Source organism: Odontesthes bonariensis, chromosome 18 (assembly GCF_027942865.1).
Source record: "Odontesthes bonariensis isolate fOdoBon6 chromosome 18, fOdoBon6.hap1, whole genome shotgun sequence".
Lineage (NCBI taxonomy): Eukaryota > Metazoa > Chordata > Actinopteri > Atheriniformes > Atherinopsidae > Odontesthes > Odontesthes bonariensis.
The window spans coordinates 15,780,996-15,805,682 of NC_134523.1; the positions used below are offsets into that span (position 1 = coordinate 15,780,996).

Consider the following 24,687-nt stretch of genomic DNA (forward strand, 5'->3'; position numbering starts at 1 on the left):
GGGATGCGCCAGTTAGGACGGCTGTGTTTTAAAAAAAAAAGTTACACCAACATAAAGAAGGCCTTCCAGTTGAAAGATAACAGTTTATATTCTATGTTATAAGGACAATGGTTCACCTATTCTGTTCACCTGCGGTAACCTGTATTGAACAAAGTACATTTCAAACAAAAGATGACCTTTATAAGGTGACTCATGTCACATTTTTTTTTTAAACAATCATCATCATGAATTCCAGACAGCCCAAGTCAATATTAACATTTTTTTCAAATGTCTAAAGGTTCTTGAGTCAACAGTCATGTGGATAAAGCCGGATGGTGGGAGGAGAAATACCACTTTGTTTTTACTTCCGTGTGTACAAGTTCATCTCTGGGTCGCAGATTTATCTGGGGTGTGGGAAGCGTTTGACACATTTTAGAACACAAATCCAGAGTTATCTAATCCAGAGTTTGTTGGGTTTTTTTCCCCCATCAGTCCACATGATTCATAAGGATATTTTGAAGAGGTTTTTATTTGAAATGAAAGTCACTGAAAGAAAGAATTACAAAAATAGATTTTATTAAGTTGGTGTCAACAGAATAAAAAGACGTTAAACAAAAAGAAAGCTTTCCAGTTTTAAATAGAACCTGAAAGAATATTAAAAAGTCCTTCAGCGCAAACTGTTTTGTGCAAGAAATGTGAGTAAGTGAATCCAAGCACGGTTTTCATCAGCAGGTCTACTGACGTGCACTTGCGTGTGCGCAGGTCCGATCGGTCATTTGAAGTGAATGATCTCCTGCGTGGCCAGTCTGATAAGTTGGTTGAAATCAAACTGGATGTATTTCCTCCAGTAACGTCTGTCCTTGCCGTATGTCTGAGCAGGATAACAAGGACTGCCTGCAACACAGATTAGCTTTTCTTAATCAAGGATCTAAAGCTGATAAGTCGTTATCACGTTAGGACAAGACATTTTAAAATGGAAAGTTTCTTTTCTTTAAGCTTTGTTTTCCTTAAAGAACTACAGCTTTTTACTGAAAACAAGTGGCCCATCTAGTGATCATTTTGAAGTCAGAACAATTAGAATACAGAAATAAAAAAGAGCCGTTAAATGCTCGACAACATTTTCAGCCGACGTGTTTTTCTCTCTGTGCAAACTATCTGCTTAGAGTTTAAATCAAATCAGAATAGCCTTTAGATTAACTTATCAGTTTGGATGTGACCATATCTGCTGAGCCGAGCACGTCTTCTAAAAACCATTCCACCCATAAAGAATGGATTTTAAGAGCAGAAGAGACCAAATTATAGGGAACAACTTAGTATGTATGAGAGAAAGAACTTTTTTTATCAGCACTGACGGACATTTTATTTTATTTATTTTTAAAAACTAAACTTTTCTGGTGCTGTGTGTATTAAATATGTCAACCGAGAGGCTCCAACCACAGATCGCTGTCTCAATCAAACAGAACGTTTCTAAAGTGGTTCTCTGGTGACCTCTTGAGGTCTACAGGCTCAGTTTTCTGTCTGGTGTCATTGGATAATCTGCTGTGCCCACAAAAGATCGATCGCTGCTTTAAGCCCAGAGTTCAAACTAGAGACGGTGAAGCAGCTTTTAGCTGTTATGCTGCACACAACTGGAAAAAACTACCAGCAGACCTGAAATCAGCCCCAACTGTAAGCACTTTTAAATCCAGGTTAAAAACATTTCTCTTTCGGTGTGCTTATGGTTGAGTTTCTTTAAATAATTTTAAAGCATAATGCTATAAATCCTCTTAATTGTTTTCTATTTTTCTTTTTTCACCACTTCTTTGATTGGTTTTAACTGTGTTTTAATTTTTATTCTTTTTTTTTCTCTTTAAATTGCTTGTTTTTATGCTGCTTTATGATGTTCTTTTAAATGCCTTGTGTTTATGTAAAGCACATTGAGTTGCCTGTGGTATCAAATGCGCTATATAAATAAAGATGCCTTGCCTTGCCTTAAGACTTCCACATGTACACTTCAGAGTCAACACATACATTTTGATAATGAAAGTCGTGAATGTGAGTTTTCCGGTGACTCTAATTTTATGAAATAAAGGCACAAACATACTTTGGCTGTGGGCAGATACCGGCACTTGTTCATTAGGTCGGTGCATGCGCAGATGTGTGTGTGTGTGTGTGTTTGAGTGTGTGCCCTCACCTATGCCATGAAAGATTCTAGCAACAGCTCTTCCAGAAAACTTCTCATCACTTCTGTTGGAAAGAAAACTTCTGATGTCGGCTCTAATCTGATTCTCCCAGTCCAGCAGCTGCAAAATACACAAGCACACCCAAACATAAGTCACAGTGATAGAAATTGAATAAAAACTGCCATTGTGTGTGTGTGTGTGTGTGTGTGTGTGTGTGTGTGTGTGTGTGTGTGTGTGTTTCACCTTGTATTTTTCGAGCTCATCGAGGTCTATTGGTTGGAGTGCGTGGTCTCTGTTTCGCCTCTTGTCAAAGTACTCAGAGAGAAGGTTTTTTAGCTGTAAACTCCGATTCTCATCCAAATCATCTACACAGGATGTAGCGCTGGGGAAGGCAACGCTGCAGCACAACACACACAAAGTTAAACCCATTACACACGTAAACAGACAGAGGAGTATTACGTGAATGGGGAACAAAACCAAAACAAGACCCGTCAAAGTGCCTACATCGATACATAACATTGACTGAGTGCCCTCATTATGTATCAGATTTCTAATATCATAGGTGTAGTTCTGCCTGAGCATACAGAAACAATGCTTCAATGCTTTTTCCACCAAAGTTCGCATTAAATTCACATTTACATATCTTAAAAATCTTGGAGATCCAGTCATCATTTCAGTATATGTCTGTAAAAAGAAAGGCCCGATTCCAATTCCTCCCTTGATAAAACCACTTTGCCCGATCTCTCTAATTTACTTAGGTAATGCTGCCTTTTTCTAATGCAGATCAGGGAATAGTGGTCGTTTGGGCATTCAACTGTATCGTTGGGGTTCATTTGGACATCTAAATGACAACTACTTCTTAATCTCCCCCAAAAGAAAAGGGGTAACATACCTCAAGGATCAAGAGGGGAAATTAGGATTGGGCCACAGAGTATTTTCAAAATTGTCATTTGGATGTTTAGGGTGTTTTGACTGATTCTGGAGTCAAACACACCCACTGTTAACCAGCAGTGGCTGCTTTTATTTATATATATATATATATATATATATATATATATATATATATATATATATAAAAAAAGCAAACTGTACCTCTTGAAGGCCTGAAAACAAGCCGTCAGCTGGTACAGCTGCGTCCTCTCTTGGGCCTGCACTCGACCGTGGAGGAACTGACAAACTCTGTCCATCTCCTCATCGCTCAGATCGCCAAAGGAACGGAAGTAGAAAGACGGGGAGGAAAACTCGACAAGCACACCGCTTCGTCCACCGGCTGAAAAACAAGTGCTTCAGAAATAAGAGAAATTTCGGGATGATATGCGGCACAGTCCCCACTCTGGATTTAAAACTGGGGGCTTCCAAGAGCTGAGCATGCGGAAGAGGTAAACACACAAGTCATCAGATTGTAAAAAGCTTTGATTAACTCTTCATAATAAACAGCAATTTGCTCCTTGTTTCTGTACTTTAAATCTTTAGAATAGTAAGGGTACCGTGGCAGGAAATCTATCACAATGGGTCTAAACTTATCTTGAGACAATCAATGACACCAAATGGAAGAAGGGCAAACCGTGTTAATACTTTATAAATTCCAGTTTCACTCATGGACAAACCTCTGCCTGTGCTCCCCTGCAGCTGTCTGAGTCCTCTCTTCACGAGGGGGAGCTGCCATCCCATAGTGTCCGCTACCTCGACGACATCAAACTCCAGCTGATCACAGCTCTCCACCCGTTGGCCTGCCATCCTCCTCCTGGCCAACACCACAGCAATCGGAGGGCAGCTGCGGGAAAGACGAGAGACAAAATACAACAAACCTTAACACAAACGCAGCATTCGTGCCAAAATATCACAACACTGATGTGCTTTTCTTACATTTTAATGATTTTCTGGAGTTGTTTCGGTCCGTCGTAGCAGCTGACTTTACACACAGAGAGGGTCGGGTGGAGAAGCTCGACGAAGCGCTGTGGATGCAGCTCCAGGTAGCAGAGCAGCGTTTCCACACCTGAAACGCACACACCCACCCTAAATGTCTTTCTGCAAATACATTTATTTTAACCCGCCCCATGTTGCTTGTTGCTGGAAGCTGAAAATCCAAGTATGTTAATACAGCGAGTACTTTTTAAAACACTTACATGTGCAAATCAATCTATGAGTGCAGTAATATTCTTTGCTTTATTTATTCTGCTCACCTTCCTCTGTGATGTCCAGAGCCTCGACAGTCTCTTGTATGGGAATCGCTCTTTCGTGAGTGTGACACACTCGTTCCTCGGGCCAATCGTCGCCCTCCACTTTCTGGTCAGCTCCCTCGTCTCCAACTGTCACGCCCTCTTTTGTGTCGTCGTCCCCTTTCTTTTCCTTTCTTTCACCTTTATCCTCTTGAAGTGAATCCTCGGCCGACTCGAGTTCTGACATCTTGGATCCAAAACCAGCTCGTTGAATTGACTTTTGAATTGAAAATTTGATATAGAAATGGTTGAGAACACCAACATGAAGAGGAGTTGAACGTATCAAAACGGGCAAACGTATGACAGTAATTTTAAACCCGTTCGGTTTAATAATGGGTTAAAACAATAGGCAGCGAAAGGACTCACAACATGGAGCACTGAGGAGAAAGAGGGAGGACAGAAGATGTTTCAGAAAATGAAAGAAAAATCTGGATTTTGCAACTATGAATTCTTTAGATGTTTACCAGCACAACATGAATATACTGAGGAAATTGTGAGAATTCGCCCTATGGATGATAACGCAACGATAAAAATAATTAATTAATAGATACTCAACTGATCATAAAGGAAAAAAATATGGGAAAATGCCCATTAAATAAGGATTGAGAAATATGTCTAAATGTAGTCTAAGTTACTGGTCCCTGTTCAGATAACTTTATACAATGTGTTGGAAAAACAAAAAGACTTTAAAACTTCCAGTAACGTGTTCAGGCTGAACAGAAATAATATTTGTCCTGCTATAGACTGAAGCCATTTGAAGAGGGACCCATCTTATGTCACTGGGAGAGTTTTTCTCTTTTCTCTTCGAGTCTCTTTAATATAAGATCTGTAGAACAAAGTCAAAGTTAATCCAATGAGACGCACAAGTCATGTTAGTCTGTGCTAATTTTTTTCCACTTTGCCCTGTTGTCTCGGTCATGACTGCACTTAGCTTTCTTTTGTTAAAAGATAAATCCAGTTTACCTCTTTATTAACCTGAGCAGCAGTGGATTCTGGTCTGTCTGCATGTGCATCATCTTGCTGAGTAGAACGGTTGAGTTTGCTCTCCTGATCACACACATCCATCATCTCCATCAGCTCAGAGTCCTCAACATCCTGCACCAAAACAGATTCATGCTTTTTTTTTTTTTTTTCTAACTTTAGAGGAAATGTTGCAACAACATGTGGATCCCAAACACTCCCGAACTGAAAGGTTACCTTCCAGAGTTCTTGTTGTTTCTGGTGTATCTTCTTGCATTTGCATGCAGGGAAAACTTTCTGGACCAGTCTTTTGACTGTATAGTAATCCACGGTGTCTGCATAAATATGGCGGCGCAGCTCATGGAGGTCCCCGCCCTACGATTATCCACACACACACACACACACACACACACACACACACACACACACACACACACACACACACACACACACACACACACACACACACACACATTAATGACATCAATAAGAAATACGGAAGCAGAGAGCCTCACAACGAGAAAATTAAAACAGACTGAAGCAGAAAATACTGATGGCCAAATATCTGAAAAGACTGTATCAACATTAACACAATACATACATCCCATATTTTCTTTCAATCTATCGGTATTTACAGTATGGAGAATTATCAACATCACTGGAATAAAGTGACTATAGACACTGTACAAGGCAGTGCAACATGGGCAAAGAGGGGGGCCAATGGCTTCTTTGGATAAAGAATCCAGAACCGCTTTTACTTTTATGCAATTAAAAAGAAATGAAAACGTCGATACGTTTAATAAATGTTACAAACTATTAGGTTGATTTATTGTCTTGCTACGTCTTACGTCGGGGTTCAGGAAAAGGTGGCAGTGAGCAGGTTCTCCATCTCTCCCTGCCCTCCCGATCTCCTGTACGTAGCTCTCAAAGCTCTGAAAAAAAGCGTGTCAATTTAACCATTTTTTTTTAAGTTAGGCCTAGAAGAAACTAACTAAAAAAAAACAGTGATTGTAAGGAGGTGAGAAGAAGGTTTATGGTAACAGTTAGAAAATGTCTCTTTCTGTTTGTTTAGAGTCGACTTGAGCTCACAAACAAATAAGAAAAGTGAAAATATTTCATTCAATTTGGAGACTTAATATAAATTAAGCCACATATCAAACCCACCTTTGGCATGTTGTAGTGAATGATACCACGAACGTCAGATTTATCCAAGCCCATGCCAAATGCCACAGTGGCCACAACAATTCTGAGCTCCCCACACATGAAGTTGTTCTGGACACGTCGACGCTCTGACCCCGACAGGCCGGCGTGGTACGGCTCAGCCTGCCATTTCAGCGGCTTACGGATCTTCTTTCGTGCTGAATATGGAAAGAGAGCAGGCAGGATAAACAGGATATTGTAGAAACCAGAGAGAAAATCTGAGTCAGAGAGACGGAGGATGAAAATATTCAGTGCAGCAGCAGCTTTCTTCAGTGATATTTGACAGATTTTCAATTGCTGTAACATTAGATTTCAGCCTTTTCCCAAACATGTTCATCGCTGTTGTTCTCACACGTGTTCGAGCAAAATAAAAGCAGCTTTTTAATAAAAGAAAAACACTTACCCAGTTCTTTCTTTCTCTGTCCAACAGGATTGCTTTGAATCTGGCTGGTGCCATTCGTCTGTTTTTTTTCTTTCACCAGCACCCCCTGCAGGCACGTCCTGAGCAGCGCCGCCACACGAACCGTTTCCTCTCGCCTGGTGCAGTAGACAATGATGGAGTCCAGACAACCAAAACGATCCCCTTTCAGCAAGGAGACTAAAGCCTAGAAATAAAAAAAAGTGACAAAGTAACGTGGAGAGAAAGGCGCAGGGTGTAGTGACAGTACATGCTCACGGGGCTTCTATAACTCTAAGAATGAAATAATCGGCCTTGCATAAGCAGCAACTTATCAGACCTGATCCTTTTCTTTATCCATGGACACAGACAGATTCAGGTTTGGAGGCACAGCTGCAGATCTCACAGCAATGCCCTCTTCGTCGCTGATGTCCAAATGCTGAGCGATGTCCAGCGCTGTGGACAGTGTGGCGGTAGCCGTGAGTCCTAGCAAGCACTGCACTCCGAGACGCTCCCGTAGTACCTGCAAAGAAAACATTAAGTGTGTGCGTTTTGCTGCAGGAAGGAGCAGGGTGTGAGATTTAGTTCAATCTACTGGGGAAGCTGCAGACCGCAACCAGCAAAATACCTCTAGCCTAGCTTTTACCCTTCAAAAGCTCAAACCATTCACGGCTCCAAATATATTGCATCATTAACCCACCTTACACAGTCTTAAGTAGCAGGGTCTGAAGTTGTGTGACCACTCTGACACACAATGAGCTTCATCTATACAAGCAAAGGCCACAGGAGGCAGCTCCTGAGCCGAAGGCAGGCATCCTACACCGGAACCTCCTCCACCCACCAGGGCCTCCGGAGAGAGGAGCAACACACAAACTTGACCAGACTTCACCTTCAATAACAGAGGAATAGGAACACGGTTATTCTTTCAAAAAGCTTCAAATGTGCCAAAAAAAGAAAACTCTAAGATCGCCAGAGCTGAATAAATACAACTAATAGAAGAAAGACGCCGACAAACAAGCTGCTTTAAGTTTGAATCGGTCGAGCCGTTGCTGATACTCGAACAGCTTCCTGCCTGTGTGTTTGTTACCTTTTCTATCGCGGCTTCTCTCTGTTTCATCGTCATATTAGAGTGGATGCAGGCAGCCTTCAGCTTGGTCGGCAGGCCAGACAGCTAAACACACACAGAAAAGGTGCTCAAAACTGCTTCACTGCTCAGTTAATTGCTCTTTATCCACCTTCAAGGATCATAGTGTTTACCTGGTCGTCCATTAAGGAAACGAGAGGTGAAATGACCAAAGTGATGCATTTGGATTGCTGAGCATATAAGTAGGCTGGGAGCTGGTAGCACAACGATTTACCCATTCCAGTTGACAGCACGACAAGGGTAGAGAGACCTAAAGATAAAGAGTGAAACGTGTCCAAGAAGCTTTTAGATAAGCAGATGTTTGCAGCTGTATTAGCTTATGTGAGTGTGCTCGACCTACCTGACAGGATCCTCATGATGGCTTCTTCTTGTCCTGGTCTGAAAGACTCATAGCCAAGATCTCTTAGAGCAGTGTGGACTTCATCAGGCGTCTCTGCACACAGACGCAGAAAAAAAAAGTCGATTTAATAGCAAATATTATGTCATTAACATGCATTAACAGTAGTGTTTAGTTGGAGGAAAAGTATTTATAGCGTTTACCCTGGACTTTCCCATCATCCGTGAGATGATAAAGCGGTTTCATGGGTGGTGGAGGAGGCGGGCGTTCATAGTCAGGACGAATCACGTTCAGCAACATCTCATCTTTATTGTCGCTGTCCACTTCCTTTTCTTGTGGGTGTTGCTCGTTGTTGACACTTGGAAATGCTGGAACACAAAAAAACACAAAGCTCACTTTCTCGCATGAGAGCCCTCTGGGTGACCCATTCATTTGAAACGGATATCCGATCACATCTGCCCCTACACTGCCTCCACCTTTCACCGCCAATTAGCATCTTCTGTAGAAATAGTACCAAATAAAACACACGGCACCCAAAGTAGGCATCATAAACGTTCAAGTGTGTAATTCAAGGCAATCACAGGTAACAACAGCTGACGCCAATTAAATTAAGAATCTCTTACTCAAGATTTCCTGCTGTTGAAAGGTGAAAAGATGTCAAAGCTGCATGTTACACTCAAGCAAGAAACGACACGTGCTGTACACTTGTGTTAAAAGAAATGTGACTTATTGTTATGAACATGAAGTTGAAATAGAAAGCAGTAAAAGAAACACCAAGTTCAACAAGCGCACCCAGCGGCTGAGGTCCCAAAGTTCCTGTCGCCCTGGCAACATCCTCCAGGGTGGGTAGCTCAAAGGGCTCCTCCTCAGCAGGCTGATCATCAGGGACAGGAGGTGGAGGAGCTACAAAACAGAAGAGCGTTCATACGTTACTTTTTTTTTTAACAAACATTAAGTAGCATCTTTCCTCCCTTGATTTGTTTCCGAAGGACATAGAAAAGCAGAGCATCCAGCTGAATTTCAGAACAGGAAACGTACACCTGATTCCTCTAAAAGAAATCAGTTGGTTTGTAAGCGTGCTGATCAGTCACCTCGTCCCTTGCAGTCGATAGCCCAGTGTCCGGTCCCTCCACACTTGTAGCAGGTGTCTCCTTGGCGACTGAAGCCCCCTCTGAAGCCCCCTCTGAAGCCACCCCTCCGCCCTCTGCCAAAATATCCACCTCCTCCACCAAACCGCTCTCCTTTCAGCTGAAACTTTTGCATGTACAACTGAAAGACACATGCACGATAAGTGAAAACCTAGTTTTACTACTCTGGATGCATCTGGTTTTATGGTCAGTCACGCTGAACAGGATGCATGCACGGTATACCTGAGACAAAGATTAAACAAACTAACGAGGGCACACAATGACAAACACAGTCACTCACACAGAAAACTTACCTGTTTGCGTAAGCCAATCCCTCTTAGTGCGTATCCTTTGACATGAGATTTGGTCTTCAGATTTATCTTCACAAAGTTGCCCTCTGCACCTCTTGTTACCATGTCAAAATAAAAACAAAGTTAATTACACAGGCTCCAAGCAGACATCTTTTTAACACCACCACGGCATATTTGGTCTTACCCGCCTCTGACGGGCTTCGTTCGTCTTATCCTGGTCGATCCAAATTCCTCCTCTATTTCTCCAAACAAGTTCTCTTGAGGAGCCTTAACAGGTATTTTGTCAATTAATTTACACTTCAAACAGACTATAGTATGACTTGAAATATAATGCAAATCACCTCTTACCTTTTTTGGTAGCTTGGGTTCTTTTCCCTCTTCACCATCTTCTTCATCCTCTCCTTTTTTCTTGGCTCTCTTTTTCTTCTTCTCTCCTCCTCCATCAGTTGAGCTCTCCTCTTTCTTTTTACCATTCCTCCGCCTCTTTTTAACCCCTGCCTCTTCTGTAATATCTCCCTCTGTGTCATCCACCTCCCTCTCCCTCTTCCTCCCTCTCTTCTTTGTACCTTTGGATACTGAATTACTCTCATTGCCGTCGTCTGGTGTAACAGCTGGCGTTGCTTCTATCTCCTTTACATCCTTTCTTTTATTCATTCCTTTCCCCGTGTGCCGTCGGGCAGATTTTGGTGCATTTTCACGAACAATTTCATCACTTTTGATGCTTTCAAACCCTTCCTCTCTCCTACAGTCTGGAGCAGCCTTTATTTCTCCTTCTACATTTTTCTCTTCCTCTCCTGCTCTTTGATCTATTTCTATTTCTTCCTGTTTTTCCGCTTGCTTCACTTTTACTTCCTGGTTACCTGCTCCAGGCTGTTCCTCAGCTTCCATTTCTCCAAACACCTGACACCTCTCTAGCCACATTGTGTCAACACAGCTCAGCCTGCTGGCAGGAGAAGGCCGTGCTACCATTCCCCCTCTAAATCCTACGCCTAAAAATGGTGAATTACCTTTAAAGCCAGCTAAAGTTACAGAGTCAACACTCCTATGTGGAGTTTCTAATTTGTCAGAAATGCCTTTTTTGTCTCCTAAAATGATAGTACCTTCATCTATCTTTCTTGCGGCCTCGGCATCTCCTGTCGAATTTCGGACAGTACGTTGAGGAGATAAAGACGACAACAGGGCAGAAGGTCTCGTTGGAGAAGAAGCTGAAGAAGTGGGACTGAACTGAGAACTAATGTCTTTACTATCAGCGCTGCAACTTCTAACAGCGGCAGCAGGCTCAGCTTCAACCGGTTTAAACTGCTCATCTGGCTCCTCTGGTTGGAGTGTCTTTAAAGACGGGGACCCGAGGCACGGCTTCATTCTGGGAGAAAGACAACAACAACACGGACTGACAAATTAACACTGCGTCACTCTGTTCAAGAGTTTAAACAGCTGTTTGATGTTTGACAAAATTTAAGAGAAAATAAAAAACGCAAAATCCAAAAGATATGAGATGTACATATCCAGTCAAGATGAGGGGTTGCCAAACTTTTCAGCTTCTGATGAACAAAATATAAGGGAGACTTGGAAACCTCCCTATTGCTGGTTAATGTTTAAAAACAACACAAATGGCTCCAACAACCATATTACCACTTTTATCTTTTGTAACATTTATGACAATTATTTTTTCTCTGGAGATCGCCTCCAGACCCTCCCCACCACTTGCTGTTTCATCATGACCCCGAGTGAAGGTCACTGCCCCACTTTGGGAACCACTAATCTAGCAGGAGAATGACACGGTCACTGTTGGATATTCAGAAAGCAGAGTGGCCACTGAACAATCCCACAATGACTGATAAAACCCAGTTAATAGCGCAAAACATAAAACTACTGAACTTAAATGAACATTCAACACTAACGTGTGTGCACTGTGTCACCGAGCCCAAGTAGATCTATTCTGCAACGCAGTCGTTGCAGCACTCATTTGATTTTTACTGACCTCATCAGAAAACCAACAGCCAGTTCGGAGAGATAACCTGACGATAATAATTGTGCAGATATGGCAAATAACTGGCTGCTGAATTAAATGCTGCATCACTAAAGTGTCCCACAGGAAAGCAGAAACCCCTGCAGTAATTATGGGAAGCTTGATTTTAATAAAGCTAATCAAAATGGTTGCAAAGCATCTTAGCTATAAAAAAGAAATCTGTGTGCAGCTCGTGTTTTTTTTTTTTACAAAAGCAGATGTTCTTCTGTGAATAACTAATAATATGTGGTTAACATGAAGGATTTCGGACTGACGCCCTGTCCATGGTGTACCCCGCCTCTCGCCCGGTGACCGCTGGGATAGGCTCCAGCCCCCCCGTTACCCGACCGACGGAATCAGCAGGTATAGAAAAGGGATGGATGGATGGATGAAGGATTTCTCCTTTTATTTACCTTGAGGAGAAAAGGGTGGATTCCTGGTCAGTGAGTCTGGCCTTGGCAGCAGCTGCAGTTGAACTGGGACTGTTCGTTTTTACGGTTTGTTCATCCTTCCAAGAGTTCAGAGGTCGTCGACCAGCAGGGTACGACTTCTTCAGCGAAACAGGTCTCTCCTTTAATGAAAATGAAGGCAAAAGAACAATAACCAAAAATGAGTGTTTATTTCTGAGATCAGCTGTTTTTAAGTTTGTTTTTTTTCCTCCCCCTATAATGGCTGAACTCAGGCATTCGTGATCCTTACTTTACCGAGTGAAGTCAGGTTGTTCTTGAGCTTTAGTCCATAATATTGGGAAGAAGCAAACAGACCATCTCTGTCCTGGGATGTCAGTCTGGGAGAAGGCACTGGCATTGCTTTGCGATTCAGATGGGCACCCCAACAATCTGACTCCTAAATCAACACAAGGGCATGGACAGAAAATAAATGGTTAAACTCAAGATTAAGCACTGGCAGCAAATGGGGAAACACATCAAGGGAAACTTCAGGATATTAAATCTACTAACTATGTGAAAGCAATAACAGAGTAACAAACTGTCTTTAGGACCTTCTGCGTAGTGTTGATCTCAGCTGTGTCTGGGGCTTGAAGTTGACTTTTAGCTGCATCACTGCTGGTGTTTTCTTTGGCTTGTTTCAAACTGCGGTACTCCTTATACAACTCTGCAAAGTGGACACACAAAGTCATTTTCTTCTCTACCTAAACAGATTGTTCGTGCTGCCTGTTTATCAGCACAACAAACTTTGATCAGTACTCACTCCTCGTCTCCTCTGGAGCCTGATCAATGTCCTCCTGGGAATTACAAAGCTTTATTAAACTTTTAAGAAAAGATTACATCAAGTCACACTGTAACACAAGATGTAACGTGTTTAATAAGTGCAGTTTGTTATCTTTTTTGCAAGCTAACTACGTAACGTTTAAATCACCTTGTTAGGTTTCCTCTGGTGCTGTTTGACAAACCCCTGCTCCCAACTTTTCAGCAGAAGTTTCACCTCGTTGTAGCGATCCATGATGACCACAGGCTTTATAAGTTGGTTCAACTGTTTGACTTTACATTAAAACCGCACACCATTTCAGTCAGTCAGGCGAAAGCTTACAAACGCGACTTTACAGATCGCATTTCTCAGAAATGAGCGGGTTTTGTTAGTATTAATATATTGCGTTCGTCAATCTTTTTACTAATGATCATCTCTACAATATGAGCAGACGAAAACAGGTTATGTTTGGTGGCGTATTGCTGCTTTCAGAGCCACAGCGGAAGCGCCGTGTGTTGTTTATGATTTTCCCGCGCCGGAAATGACAGCGTGTGTTGCCATGTTCCCTCCTGTATCCCCCGATCTCACAAAACACAGTTTACTAGATAATCACGCCGATTTGTTTCAAGATTTACCCATTAAGTAAACATGAGAATACGTGGGTGACATTTATATGAAACCAATAGTAGTTAGAATAGTTTTTAAACACATTTTTTTCTAGCATGACATCATTAAAACAAAACAAAGAAAGGCACTTCGTTTAAGGACCAACCGGCCGGCTTAGATTAGAGTACCAAAAAAAAAAAGCACTGTCAGTTTTTGTTATTAGCAGCGTACTTTGCATTATTAGAAGCATATGTTTATTAAGTAATTACATGACATGCATAAATACGACTATGAAACAAAGAAATAGGAAACTCATTCACTGTTTTGTTTTCTAAATTACCCTTTTTAAAGGCTAAATTGTATTTATTTCACAGAACTTTCACCTTGTAATGTAATGCTGGGTCTTTCTTTTTCGATTGGTTATATTCAAATAAAGTGTTTGTTCAGTGTTAGTTTAGCTCACCCCATGAATTCTAAAAAGGTTTATATAGGCGGTTTTATGCAGTCTAATGGCTCAATCCTGTTTCTAATATATCTTGCCCTTTTATTTTATTTTTCTTGTATGTAGTATTAAACACCAATATGTGAAAAACAATACTTACAAAGATCAAAAAGAGGAATAACAACCCGTAGCATAAACACAGCTTTTGTATGAACAGACTTAACAGACTTTGAAGGAAGCTTTCATCCTTTTAAGAACTAAACTCAAATGAAGCAGGCTGGTTATTCAAAATCAGTTGTGCTTATTAGAAATCTGTCTAAGTGTAACATAATAGTTTCACATAACAACTTTGGTTCTGTGCAGGACTTATGTTGGACTGGTGTTTTTACACAACATGGGTAGTTTTCCTGATACAGAGCAGGAAACACTATAATGACAGATCCTGCTTTTTGACCGTCTGTCATCACGAATGCCTCAGATGCCTCCGCTAACCAAGTTCCAGTTTTATCAAATGTCGTGATATTAAGGGAGATACAACAAGCAGATAAAAGATGCATTGCATTTTATTAACAGTTAACCTTCAGCCATTAATCAAACAGGACAACACAGCGTGACAAAGAAAAACCCTTTATTATTAGGAGTGTGTATAAAATTGTACCAAGACGATTATGGCTCCTATAGTGATGATGAACATATTTTTCATGATGGGATAACAGTTTATTCCAGCTGTGAAACCTCGTGGAAGTATGCCCCCAGCATCTTGGTTCCCTGAATGTAGTTTATTCTGAAAATTGAGAAATAAAACAGGATTTTGTTACTGAAAGCCTTTGCAAAAACTTGTATCTGCACTTCAATCATTACTAGCATTACCATAAAATCCATGTATGGGTGATAAATGCAGCCATTTTTCTTTTCACTGATTTTTAAAAACAAGTTAAACAGTAAAATATCAAACCTGTTGAGCTTTTCATTCTGGGAGTGAGCTCCATCATCGGAGGACCCGACAGGGAGCAGCATAACGTTGCGGCCCGTGGCCTCCTGGAAGGTGAGGGTGACGGGAATACTACCTCCCTCACGAGTCAGGTCAGGCTCAACTCCAAAGACTAAAGCACAGCAAGGTGGGGGAGACAGAACAGTCAATATGGGCAAAGAAATGCAACTAAATATTCAGTTTTCATCTGTGTACATCCAGAATGATTAACCGGGATGAAACTACAGATAAAGGAACATATCAAACAAAAAACAAACTGTCATTTCACGCAAATGACGAGAGAGTTAAAACAATTTAGTTCCGTCAGTGGAAACAACTGATGAGTTTTTGCTCTTTTCTACCATCTGAACTACAGAAGTGGGATTACTTGTCTTTTTTCTTTTTTTTTTTTCTTTTCCCAATGCAAACTGATGCTGCGGTCTGAAATCATCATTCAGCCTCTGTACCTGTCTTCATGGCCTTTCGACCCGCCATGTAGTGAGGGTGGTTGAAGTCAGAGACCCAGGCCTTGGCCCCGTGGCCCATGTACACTTTCAATTTGTTGGGGCTTCCCAGTTCAGCAAACTTCTTCTGCAGATGGGCAATTACCTTCAAAATTACAGAGCAAAGTATTAGTGGAAAAGAACAGACAGGTTTTAAGACACCTTTAACTGAACCAGACTTTTCAGAATCAAACTGATAAATGTCAGCTATCAATAATGAGACCTCAGGAAGCTTCAAATGCTACAGGGGAAAAAAGCCAGCAAGAAACGGAAGCTGGGCTCTATTATGTGTGAATCCAGTCTCAAACTAGGCTGGATCATATAACATCCCCATAGGAGAGGAAGGGATCATTCATTTTGAAAGAGAAAATGTTTTATTGCTTATCTCTCAGTGGCAAGGTTTGTTTCTAGAACTTCACACATTTGTGGTAGGATGTTAGATTTGTTTTTCCTCTCTTAAATAATTGTTGCTGCTTTTATTCATACTTTATTCCTTTCTACACTTTCTTTCAACTTTATGAAATGCTTCCACTCTTTCTGTTTCTTATTTTACACACTGATGAGCACGGTTCTATTTCTCAAATGTTGTACACATTTAGGACAACCCCACAAGCCTTTCCCCTGGTTTTATTGAAAAAAAACCAAACATGTCTTTGGGAGAGGAAGTTAATCCAACACTCAAGTAATAGCAAAGAGGGTCACCCTGAGGAGGCAGTACTCTCATCACTCTTCACTCTCAAATTCATGGTGATGCCGTCTTGAAAATAATGCTTGAAACCATCCACGACAGTTAATAATTCTAACATTGGTGAAATGAATAGCTTTCCGTAGACTAACTGAGGCAGATAACAACAATTAACATAAGCTACATAACACTGATGTTACTTCACAGAATAGAGATCAGAGGAGGTAGTAATTCTATGTGAATGAATAATTTAATAAATGTAATAATAACTAATTAAATTTAACTGGTGCAGATGACAAAATTGACATGAATGATCTATGATTATGTATCAATATTTAATTGAATATGAGTATTGACAATTTACACTGTAACCATGAAATCCTCTTAAAGCTGCAGTCTGCAACTCTTTTTCAAGCATAATGCCTGGAACTGTCCGGGGATTCTGAAAGTAGTACATTAAATACCCCAATACAAAAAAAATGAGTTCTCTAGGTCCCCTATATGTCCCGCTAGGTCCCTCCAAAGCCAGCAGGTTTGTTTACAAAATTGCAGACCGGACCGGTAAAAGGTAACCAATCAGGTTACGAGCTGGGCTCTGCTGCCTGTCAATCACCGATTGTGCACGCGCGATACAAGGTAGGCTCGTCCCCACGCTTATTTATCTGGACTATTGAACTTCGTTACGGGCTTGTCTACTTACTGTGTCTTCCATGATCGCAAATGACAGGTGAGTTGATGAATGAGGAGTCGTGTAAGCGCATCTGGCGTGCACGTCTACGTGCATGAGTTCTCATGTGTTTTGATGGGGCGGGACAGGAAGTTGAATAACTTTTTGTTTTTCGGTTAAAAAATAAGCATTTCTTGCATTTTGCGACTTCGGAGGTCACCGTTTTCAACTTCAAGCGTTCTGATAGATCATGTAAACTCTTAAAATGCCAAAAATTAGGACTTTACGTATGACAACAACAAATCCTGCAGACTGCAGCTTTAATGCATTTCCGTGTTTACCTGCTTCTCCACAACTTCGGGGTCCATGTCAGGGACGAGACGGATGGAGAACTTGCCAATGACCTTGCGGGGGATAACAGTCTTGGCTCCTCCTTCTGAGAAAGCTCCCTCAATACCATGAAGGGACAGTGATGGGTACCTCCAGCGGTGCATTAGAATTTGCTCCTACAGTGGAAAAAAGGCAGAACAGAGGGTAAGTGGTCCACAATATTACAACCCCTTTTCACCGGCAAGTAATATAAGTAGTATACATTGTTCCCTTGCCTTAGTATCGTGCATTAGCTTCCCAGCTCCAACATCTTTGCAGTACTCTTCCAAGTCAAAATCAATCTTTTCATACAGCTTTTTCTCCTCGTCTGTCACAGGGGCCACGGCGTCGTACAACCCGGGAATCACAATCTTCCCCTTACTGTCAACGAGGGAGCCTGTGAAGAAGGGGCACCCTCAAAATTAAAAGCCCAAACTGTTGAAAGGGAGATATTAATAACCACAAACTCTAAAGACTGGATTTAAATGTGCTAATGACACTACAGCTGTACTGTCAGCTTCACTTGCCCATGAGTGCAATCAGGTCAGTCATGGCCTCGTGAATAGAGCCGCCGAACACGCCAGAGTGTAGGTCCTTCTCACAGCACTCCATCTTAAAGTAAAGCATAATTTCAATGTGTTGCTTTCAAACACGGGTCTCTAAAAAGCTTGATTATATTTGTGGCGTAACACAACACTGTGGGAATGTAGACTGGGTTTGTTTTAGGCACAATGTAACTCATTATGCTGAAAATAAGAACAGATCTGCAGTGAGACTATACCTCAATGAAGAAGTAGCAGATTCCTCTCAGACCATAGGTGATGCAGGGTTTTGTCTTGCCCAGCCAGTAGTTGTCAGAGATGCAGACATAGTCCACGCCTTTAAAAAAGGTGTCTTTTCGTGAAAACACGAGTTCATCCAGGCCCTCGGAGCCAGATTCTTCCATGCCCTCGAAGCAGAATTTGATGTTGATGGGAAGTTCCTGCAAGATAAAGTAAGACTTATGGAAAAAAAAACATCTGGAGTTGAAGCTACATCAGATTTCATTTGGAAAATAACTTTTTGTGTGTGTTGACTGTAACGCTTGATTAATGTTATGATAAGTTAGTGATTTCTCTTTAGTTTTACATAAAGGTGAAACAAAACAACACACTGGTAGCGTGCCTTGGTTTAATCATTAAAAGATGGCTGGGTAAGACGTTTGAAGACCTTTGAGCAGGGAAAACGTAATGATCAACAAGCAAAGAGCAGTTCGGTGGTGCACTTTCACACAGTGATCCTTAATCACTTTTAAAATGAGTAGCTGCTTCATCTCTGATCCTTCCATACTGTTAGTTAATCATTTGTATCAGCTTCTTAAATTAATGCTATTGACATACACGTGTGCAAGAATCAAAAGTTTTCTAATATGGTTTGACTACTTTCACTTTAAACTAAAACCATAACATTTATAATCACTATTATCTGTGTTTCTTTTTTCTTACAATCATTTTCTAGACTGCAAAATGTAAGTTTGAGTCCAGGCTAAAGATAGCTCAATATTTTATTATCATTCTAGTAAAGACCAACACTGTGTATTCACTGGTTGGATTGTTGTGGATGTTGAACAATAAAAAAAACTAACTACGTATATACATTTTGTTTTCATGAGACGGTGGAAATATAGCGGCAGCACAAGCGGCTGCTGCCTTTTGAGAAATTAATAGTAAGCTTGAGGGTGATTGTGCAAATGAACCAAACCTAATGTTGTTTTTACTTTATTTTTGGTCAGCCTGTTTTACATTACTGACTGCTAGATATAGAAACTGTACCTGACAAAATCAAGTTCCAATAAGAATACCCAAACATATGCTCACAATACTACCAGCGGTACCGTACAGAAGCCACTCAGATTTTGCTCCTTTCAGCGCAGCCTATGGAGCACCTTTGGTTGTTTGATTTATTTCTCGCTGGGTTGCTTAAAAATTCAAACATTGATAGCATTTCCCCTTCCCATCACAAACTACCACGCCAGCATACATTTTCACTTTGGCATTTAAAAAGCATTCCAGTCTGTAAATTCTCATCGTGTCTGATTTTTTTCCAAACAATTCTACCACACCCAAGTTACCACGTCATATGTAAGAGACTTCACTTTCTTTTCTGGCCAAAACAGAAACAATGGGAAACCAAAGTAGTGTGAAATGGTCTGTAACAATACTAATTACCATTACATCAGCTGGCTTAACAAACAACCTCAGAGTCTGCAGTATATTTCAAGCTTGTAGTTTTTAACAAGCATAGACTGTTTTAAATTCCACTTTCCACTGCCAAAGAGGGCAAACTGAGGGGAAAAACTATACCTGCTGAATCTTCTGATATGCCTCAATGCAGTTGAACCAGGCCAACACTGGACCCTTATCATCAGTGGATCCTCGTCCATAGAGCTTACCTATAAAGAGAGAACAGTATTTTATAGGATATTTCCAACTGTCAACACAATTCTTTTGTTATTCAAACAGGAAGACTGTTTCGAGAAGTGCAATTTAGCTCATGTTTATGAGACAATCACGGTGCCATTATGATTGCTAAGGACCTTTAGTCTTGCTTAAATGTAGTTTTCCCACTGGGACCGACAAAATATTATGTGATAAGATAAGAAGCACATATTCATGAAGGCAAATCAGAGGCAAATCTGAACAAAGCTGACCAGGCAGGAATAAGTCGGGAGGAAGTGGATGTGACTCTTTCTGTCAGCTGACTATCACCAGAGAACATGCAAGACCATTAACTGCTTAAAAGACAAAAAATTCCAACAAAGGAAAATAAAAATAAAAGGAAGTAAAGAGCTGTTCAATATCTTAAGAGTCTACAAATGCCGATGTCATCAGTAATACACAGCGAAAACGTGGCCAAACGTGACATCTTAATGTAACCGGCTTTGTTCATCGAGCACAACAGTGAAAAATTAAGGCTGACTGGTTTAACTTGTACTGATGTAATTAAACAGGGTTTGTTCTTGCAACAGCTGCAAAGTTAAGGTTAAAAAAATCATATATAGTATATATATATACTGTAATATAGTATATATTACTGTGTGGAGTCTCACAATGTACAGGAACACTGGCTTAGTTATGCAAAACCAGGACATTTAATCATGATGCAGACTGCGCGAAATAAAGCCAAATATGCGCAGTTTATTCAAGGAAATGCTTAAAAGTGGTTTGACTTGACTGTGAAGTTTTCAGATAAGACAATTCAGCTCGCCCTAAAAACGAGGCAATTGGGCTGGACTTTGTACTGTGAACAGTGACATGATCACAAGTGCAAAGCTGATAAAAGCTCAAAGATCACATCAATTCAAAGTTAAGCTAAAGTAATTAGGATTAAAACACCATCTCTGGTCTCTACAAACAGTTTAATGTTGCTGTTAGTGTTACCTAAGATCGAATCACTTTAAACATAATTAGTATAATATAGCTTGATTTTAGTTTTATTTTGCATTGTTGTCTATTTATTTACTGTTGCATCATTTAAAAAATTTGTTATTTGACTTAGTTTTGGCAACACCGCCATCTGATCTTCTCATTAGGAGACACTGGTAATTGATTTCAATGAGACTGGATATCTTATGTTCAAGTCCAACAAAAGGTTGTGCAACCATCCCAACAGAAACAAAACACTTTAAAATGAGTTATGCTGCATATGGTCTTACATCTTCAAACAGCATTTAGGACTACTCATGTGACTTAGTGGGAAGCACTTTCGTTTTTGAGCCGTGTCACACTCAGATTGTGTTACACATCAAAAGGAAAAGTTGCTCTTCTCTTACCGTCTTTCTCCACCAGAGTGAAAGGCTCCGTGTCCCAGCCATCATCGATGCTTGCGGGCTGGACGTCAAGGTGACCATAAATACACACCGTCTTCTTACGTGGGTCTGACCCCAAATTCCCCAGGATGATGGGAGGCAGGGGGATCTCCTCTCCGGAGGGAAGCTGCATAGAAACAAAACATCATTTGAGTGAAGTTTCAGGTGAAGTATAGTAACAAAACATGGCAATGTGGCTGTCTTTTTCCGCTTTTAGCCGAAATATTGCAAACGGTAACAGTGAAACACCACAAAGAAACAGTCCAAACAGATGCTTACCTTCTGTTTGCCCACGTCCACCATCTCCACTGTCCCTCCAAGCCTCTCAATGTCCTTGGCTGCCATCTCCATCATCTTCTTGATCTCCCCGCGCTTCTCGGGCCAAGCAGACACACTCTGGACGCCCACCCATTCAGCAAGGCGCTGGGAAGTAAGAATTCAGACATTTTCCTATGTCTTTTGAAAAAGCCCAGTGGTAATCACAAGACATCTCAATCTGTACTCTAACTGACAAGAAAATCAGCCAAAGCCAGCGTCTCGTGGAGTCTTTGGTTTCAACAAAATGATCCGCAGCAACAGTTAACATGTCACAGAACTGGTTTTACATTTATGACATTTGGCACATAACCTAGCTCCATCTCATAGTGAATGAGTTACAGTGGTGGTTATTAACGTCAAGTTAACTTAAGACAGACATTTATGTGTAATTCCACTGCCACATCAGCATGATATCCTACAAAAGTAAAACTGCAGCATCTCTCAGAATGATCATACCTGCACATATTGGTCCTGGTGTTCATCCACATACTTGAAAAGCGTTGCGAGATGAGCCATTTTGTCTCCGAATGACAGGAGCTGAGGGTTTAACAAGTGGAAAGTGGACTGGTAAGAGACTACTTTGAGCCGTGTGCCTTCTTATATGAAGACAGAGACCACACCCCACCTGCAAAGCTGCTGACTGCTGCTGCATGTGTAACTCCACTGTCATGCACAGTGGTCAGAGTGCAAGGCATGCATGTTTCAGGTCAAGAAGTTGGGTTGGTAATACTTTTGCAGGACTAACTTGTGCCATTGCTTGTGTGTTTTTTTATGAGCCATCTGATTGAGAAAATGCTCCTTAAAGGAGGGTCATCACATCCGAGGACCATCACATTTATCAGTTCACCAAAAAATGTTGCAGGTGTTGTGGAGTAAAGGAGTCGAATACGCGTCGGCCAGCCTTTCAATGGGGAATTTATTGAACAAACCGTCACAGCGAATATGTATACAGAATGTTCACAAAATGTCCAAAGAGTTCATTTTGCGACACCCTTTTATACCGTCTTGGATCATAACAAGCGTACGTGGCCCTCTCTGGAGGCGCCTAGCTTTCGCCGTAATCATAAACAAGCTCATTCTAACTATCAACAATATTCATATGAACCAGTCAACAAGGCACACGATGTAATTATGACATGTCAATAGAAATGTCATGACATTCCTCTCCCACACAGGCAGTCAAGCTTGAATATGGTGCACGTTGCACAGGCTCTTTCACTGAATTTTTTGCAGCCAGTTATTTCAGTGTATTTCATAGGCAGGATATGAGTTGTGCTTAAAGTGCATGTAAGTCTGGATAGGCTCAGGAAAACATTTCAGTTAGAAAATTGCATTTACATCAACCTGTGCTACATGCGAGTTTTGCTGTTGATGTTGTGTTTGCTCATACTTAACATACTTTTGTTACAACATTTTGACTTTTTGCTCACATATTTTACACTGTGCACCGTGTAATGAGACTCTAATTTCACTTTTGATTATTATGAGCTCAAGTAACCACACAAAAGTCAAATTCAAACCTTTACTTGTAAAAACCAATCCCTGACTAATAATGAAACGGAATACTGAGCAGTCTTGCAATCATTTCGATATGCCTGTTAAGTAAACGTGTTATAGCCCAGCTAAAAGAGCAGATTGGGTTACAGCTGTAATATTAGCTGGCTGGCAAAGAGTGAAGTCTTATGACACAAACTGTCAACTAACCTTTCCTGACACGTCGTTTGCTGATTCATTAAACAAGAGGAGAGCATATTACCTGTTCCGCTAAGTTTGCTTTGCTTCGTGTTTATTCCAGCCCAGCTGATGGCCACATGTGACTCTTCTCACCTGACAGACGCTTCCTGCGTTTTGCTAGTGACGGTAAAAAAATGTCGGCTAAAGTTAAAACGACACAGTTTGTTCTGCTGAAGCAGCTCACGGATTCAGTGTTGGTGCACCGGCGGATACAGCAGTGTTCATGGCGCAAAGGATTGTGGGTCATCGACAGCTGCCGTGTCATGTTCATCATTAAGGTCCAGAGACTTTTAAAGAAAAGAGTTACCTTATTTTGAACTGTTCATTGTAAATAAACAGTATTGCTCAAAAAAACAAAAAAAACAATGGGGGGCAAAGACAGCTTTAATAATAAATTAATTTAATAATATATGATCAACGTATAAATTGCTTTCTTTTTTAAGATATTGTTAGGTGTAATTTTAAAAACACGTAAAGAAAGATTTGGAGTTATTAGATTTAATCTAGCCAACGTAATTAAGTTGATTGTGTGATATTTGTTTGCTTTGGTAGATTGATAAGGTACGGAAAAACCAAACCATATTTTCCTGAGGAAAAGATTAAATCAGAAAGAAGAAAAAGGGGTAGGGACATCAATGGCCTTTATTCATTATTTATGTAATTATCAACCATCTTAAAGGGAATTTTTTTTTTTTTAATATATATACATACCTCGTTAACTTTTATTTGAAATTAATAGAAACTGTGTTTAACGCTATGAAAAAAAGGAGTTAAATTGCTGGTAAATCTTTGCACTGTTAAAGAACCAATTCCATCAGGCCCATTTGGGCAGGTCTTAGTCTTTAAATAAATGGTTGTAATTTTTACTAATTTTTATTACCTTAATGCAAAGGGAATTACAAATAGCTGACAGAGGTATTGCAATAAGTGAGAATTTAGAAGAAATAAAAGCCAACATACACTTGAAGATGTCCTTTTAATTCATATACAATGCCCTTCACTATGTCATGTATCGGAGCTAAATATATTACATGTATCAGCACAGTCTTTTCAATCAATGGTTTGTCCTTTAAAAAAATAAAATATATCAGTTGGCTAAAAGTATTCATTCATTATGACTTACTCTCTTGTTTTAGCAGAATTTAACAAGTTCGTAACCTCGGAGTGTTGAAAGACTCAGATCTGACTTTCAGCAGCCACATCAAAGCTGTCACTAAGGCAGCTTTTTACCACCTCAGAAACAACAGAATTAAAGGTTTCCTCACCCAAAAAGACCAGGAGAAACTCATCCATGCATTCATCTCCAGTAGACTCGATTACTGTAATGCTCTTTTAACTGGACTTCCCAAAAAGAGCATTAAACATCTGCAGCTCATCCAGAACGCTGCTGCTGGAGTTTTAACCCGGACAAAGAGATCTGAACACATCACACCAGTTTTAAAATCTTTACACTGGCTTCCAGTCAGTCACATAATAGATTTTAAAAGCCTGCTGAT

General features: G+C 40.6%; 2 protein-coding genes across 3 annotated transcripts; both read right to left on the bottom strand.

Annotated features, from left to right (window-relative positions):
• Window positions 1-573: 573 nt before the first annotated feature.
• On the bottom strand, window positions 574-13,332 carry recql4 (RecQ helicase-like 4). 2 transcript variants are annotated; one of them, XM_075449250.1, is made up of 28 exons: window positions 13,222-13,332; window positions 13,054-13,087; window positions 12,845-12,957; window positions 12,544-12,690; window positions 12,258-12,415; window positions 10,185-11,199; window positions 10,021-10,103; window positions 9,840-9,930; window positions 9,490-9,667; window positions 9,191-9,301; window positions 8,602-8,766; window positions 8,402-8,494; window positions 8,175-8,311; window positions 8,005-8,088; window positions 7,618-7,806; window positions 7,258-7,440; window positions 6,924-7,125; window positions 6,485-6,678; window positions 6,169-6,252; window positions 5,558-5,695; window positions 5,324-5,455; window positions 4,325-4,577; window positions 4,008-4,137; window positions 3,749-3,915; window positions 3,234-3,411; window positions 2,385-2,538; window positions 2,153-2,261; window positions 574-873 (listed from the first exon to the last, which is right to left on the bottom strand). In XM_075449250.1, the coding sequence occupies exons 1-28, from the start codon at window positions 13,303-13,305 to the stop codon at window positions 752-754; spliced, it is 4,728 nt and encodes a 1,575-aa protein (XP_075305365.1). In that variant the 5' UTR covers window positions 13,306-13,332; the 3' UTR covers window positions 574-751. The 2 variants fall into 2 exon arrangements, with proteins under 2 accessions (XP_075305365.1, XP_075305364.1); XM_075449249.1 differs by lacking the exons at window positions 12,845-12,957; window positions 13,054-13,087; window positions 13,222-13,332 and having other exon boundaries at window positions 12,544-12,666.
• Window positions 13,333-14,709: 1,377 nt separating this feature from the next.
• On the bottom strand, window positions 14,710-23,411 carry cndp2 (carnosine dipeptidase 2). Its single transcript, XM_075449882.1, has 12 exons — window positions 23,214-23,411; window positions 21,914-21,994; window positions 21,419-21,562; window positions 21,104-21,266; window positions 19,635-19,723; window positions 18,074-18,274; window positions 17,820-17,904; window positions 17,529-17,689; window positions 17,265-17,429; window positions 15,536-15,677; window positions 15,054-15,201; window positions 14,710-14,882 (listed from the first exon to the last, which is right to left on the bottom strand). The coding sequence occupies exons 2-12, from the start codon at window positions 21,971-21,973 to the stop codon at window positions 14,816-14,818; spliced, it is 1,425 nt and encodes a 474-aa protein (XP_075305997.1). The 5' UTR covers window positions 21,974-21,994; window positions 23,214-23,411; the 3' UTR covers window positions 14,710-14,815.
• Window positions 23,412-24,687: the final 1,276 nt, after the last annotated feature.